At 41.3% G+C, this 2,500-nt stretch overlaps 1 protein-coding gene across 4 annotated transcripts in view; it reads left to right on the forward strand.

Annotated features, from left to right (window-relative positions):
* Positions 1–2,500, forward strand: part of slpr (slipper) — a 213,316-nt gene that overhangs the window by 210,217 nt on the left and 599 nt on the right. For all 4 annotated transcript variants that reach the window (XM_070116939.1, XM_070116938.1, XM_070116941.1 and 1 more), the window contains one exon: positions 1,422–2,500. This exon is cut by the window's right edge and continues 599 nt beyond it. In XM_070116939.1, the coding sequence (XP_069973040.1) occupies positions 1,422–2,500 (1,079 nt within the window). The remainder of the gene's footprint in view (positions 1–1,421) is intronic.

Genomic DNA, 2,500 nt, shown 5'->3' on the forward strand with positions numbered 1-2,500 from the left:
TACTGCTACTACTATACTACTACTGCTACTACTATACTACTACTGCTACTACTATACTACTACTGCTACTACTACTGTACTACTACTACTACTACTGTACTACTACTACTACTACTGTACTACTACTACTACTACTACTACTACTACTACTGTACTACTACTACTACTACTATACTACTACTACTACTATATTACTACTACTATACTATTACTACTATACTACTACTACTATACTACCACTACTATACTACTACTACTAATGTACTAGTACTATACTACTACTACTACTACTACTACTACTACTACTACTACTACTACTACTACTACTACTACTACTACTACTACTACTACTTCTATACTACTACTACTTCTATACTACTACTACTTCTATACTACTACTACCACCATTATACTACTACTATTATACTACTACTATACTACTACTATACTACTACTACATCTATACTACTACTACTACTTATATACTACTACTATACTACTACTACTTTAGTACTACTACTACTACTACTACGTCTATACTTTTACTACTATACTACTACTACTACTATACTACTACTACTACTACGTCTATACTTTTACTAGTATACTACTACTACTACTACTACTACTACTACTACTACTATACTACTACTACTACTACTATACTTCTATACTACTACTACTACTATATGACTACTACTATACTACTACCACTACTATACTACTACTACTACTACTACTATACTACTACTACTACTACTATACTACTACTACTACTATGTCTATACTTTTACTAGTATACTACTACTACTACTACTACTACTACTACTATACTACTACTACTACTACTACTACTACTACTACTACTACTACTACTACTACTACTATACTTCTATACTACTACTACTACTATATGACTACTACTATACTACTACCACTAGTATACTACTACTACTACTACTACTATACTACTACTACTACTACTATACTACTACTACTACTATACTACTACTACTATACTACTACTACTATACTACTACTACTACTATATTACTACTACTAGATGACTACTACTACTATACTACTACTACTACTACTACTACTACTACTAAAATAATTATAATTACTACAATTCCATCAGCTAGTAGGACTCTTAACACTGTTCTTAATACAATCAACTATACTTCTCTACTGTTAACTTTACCATTTAGATATTGTGAGATATTGCCACCACCAATAGTATTTATCAATTGCAATGAGGACAAGCTTTTTTTTCACAGAATGTTATTAAATAATTGATGTTACAGGATTGAGACAAAGTAATGTAAACTACTAGATATACTTACCCACTTGATAACAATGGCTCTGATAACAATGACTTTGATTCTGATAATTCAAAAGCAAAATTCTACCTTTTTCAGCAGGTGGCAAGTTACAGTGGCGGTGGGCAGCGTACTGTGTACATCCCGGGCCCATCTGATTACCTGTGTCCAGATTATCGCAGCGAGCAGCAGATGGTGATCTGGAGTGAACGGGGTGACCACTCTGCCCACGTGACCACCGTGCAACAACGACCGCCCTCGCCAGTGCCTGATGCCCCAGTGTACAGGGAGATGTACCAGCACTTTCCTGGGGACTTCCGCTCAGAGCCAGTTGGCTACTACTACAGTGAACGGGGTTACCATGATCCACCTGCAGAGTATCGTGCCAGCGTGCATTACGAGCAACGGATTTACCCCCAATATGTCCGTCGTCACACTTCGGCGGCGGCAGCGGCAGCAGCGGCAGCCAGTGGGGATGGAGGATACCACGCCTATGACAACCCTTCCACCTCAGTATCCTCATCATCAACATCCACCAACCCTCGCACTCCCTCCAGATTGAATTTCCAACATAGGCGTACTCCATCTTCAGTGTCAAATGCTTCCACATCTTCTTCAAATATCAACCCATCCTTCAGGCTAGAGGATGAGGGTGATAGCTCATATTCCACGCCGACGCACCGCAATGGACACTATGAACTGTTAGGAGGACCGGCCCCTCCTCCCAGAGTATCCCGTCAGAATTCTCACGAGTTGGACCGTATGGACAGACCAGGAACGCTGGATCTGCCCCGGCACCACCGCTCGTCTCTAAGGAAGTCAAATTACACGTATGGCAGGTCCTCCCCCAAGCCTCGTAGTGATCGGAGTGGGTCTGGGGGCTCAGGTGGGGGCACACCTACAAACCCCACGCCGCCAGACAGTATGACAAGTGAGGACAGCAGCTATGTCAGTGCCCCAGACATGTACTCTGGTGGCTCTGGGGGAAATTCAACTGGTGGGGGACGTGTTAGATTCTCACCCGCTTCTCACATTCTTGGATCAGAGGTTCCTCGACACACTCTCTTGGACATGCCTGTAGAGGGACAGAGTCAGGACACAACAGAGCCTCTGACAGCTCTACAGCATGCCATTAGGCACCGTGAGCAGCAAGGCCTACTCTCACAACCAAATTCATG

The sequence above is a fragment of the Penaeus vannamei genome, chromosome 39 (genome assembly GCF_042767895.1).
Source record: "Penaeus vannamei isolate JL-2024 chromosome 39, ASM4276789v1, whole genome shotgun sequence".
Classification (NCBI taxonomy): Eukaryota; Metazoa; Arthropoda; class Malacostraca; order Decapoda; family Penaeidae; genus Penaeus; species Penaeus vannamei.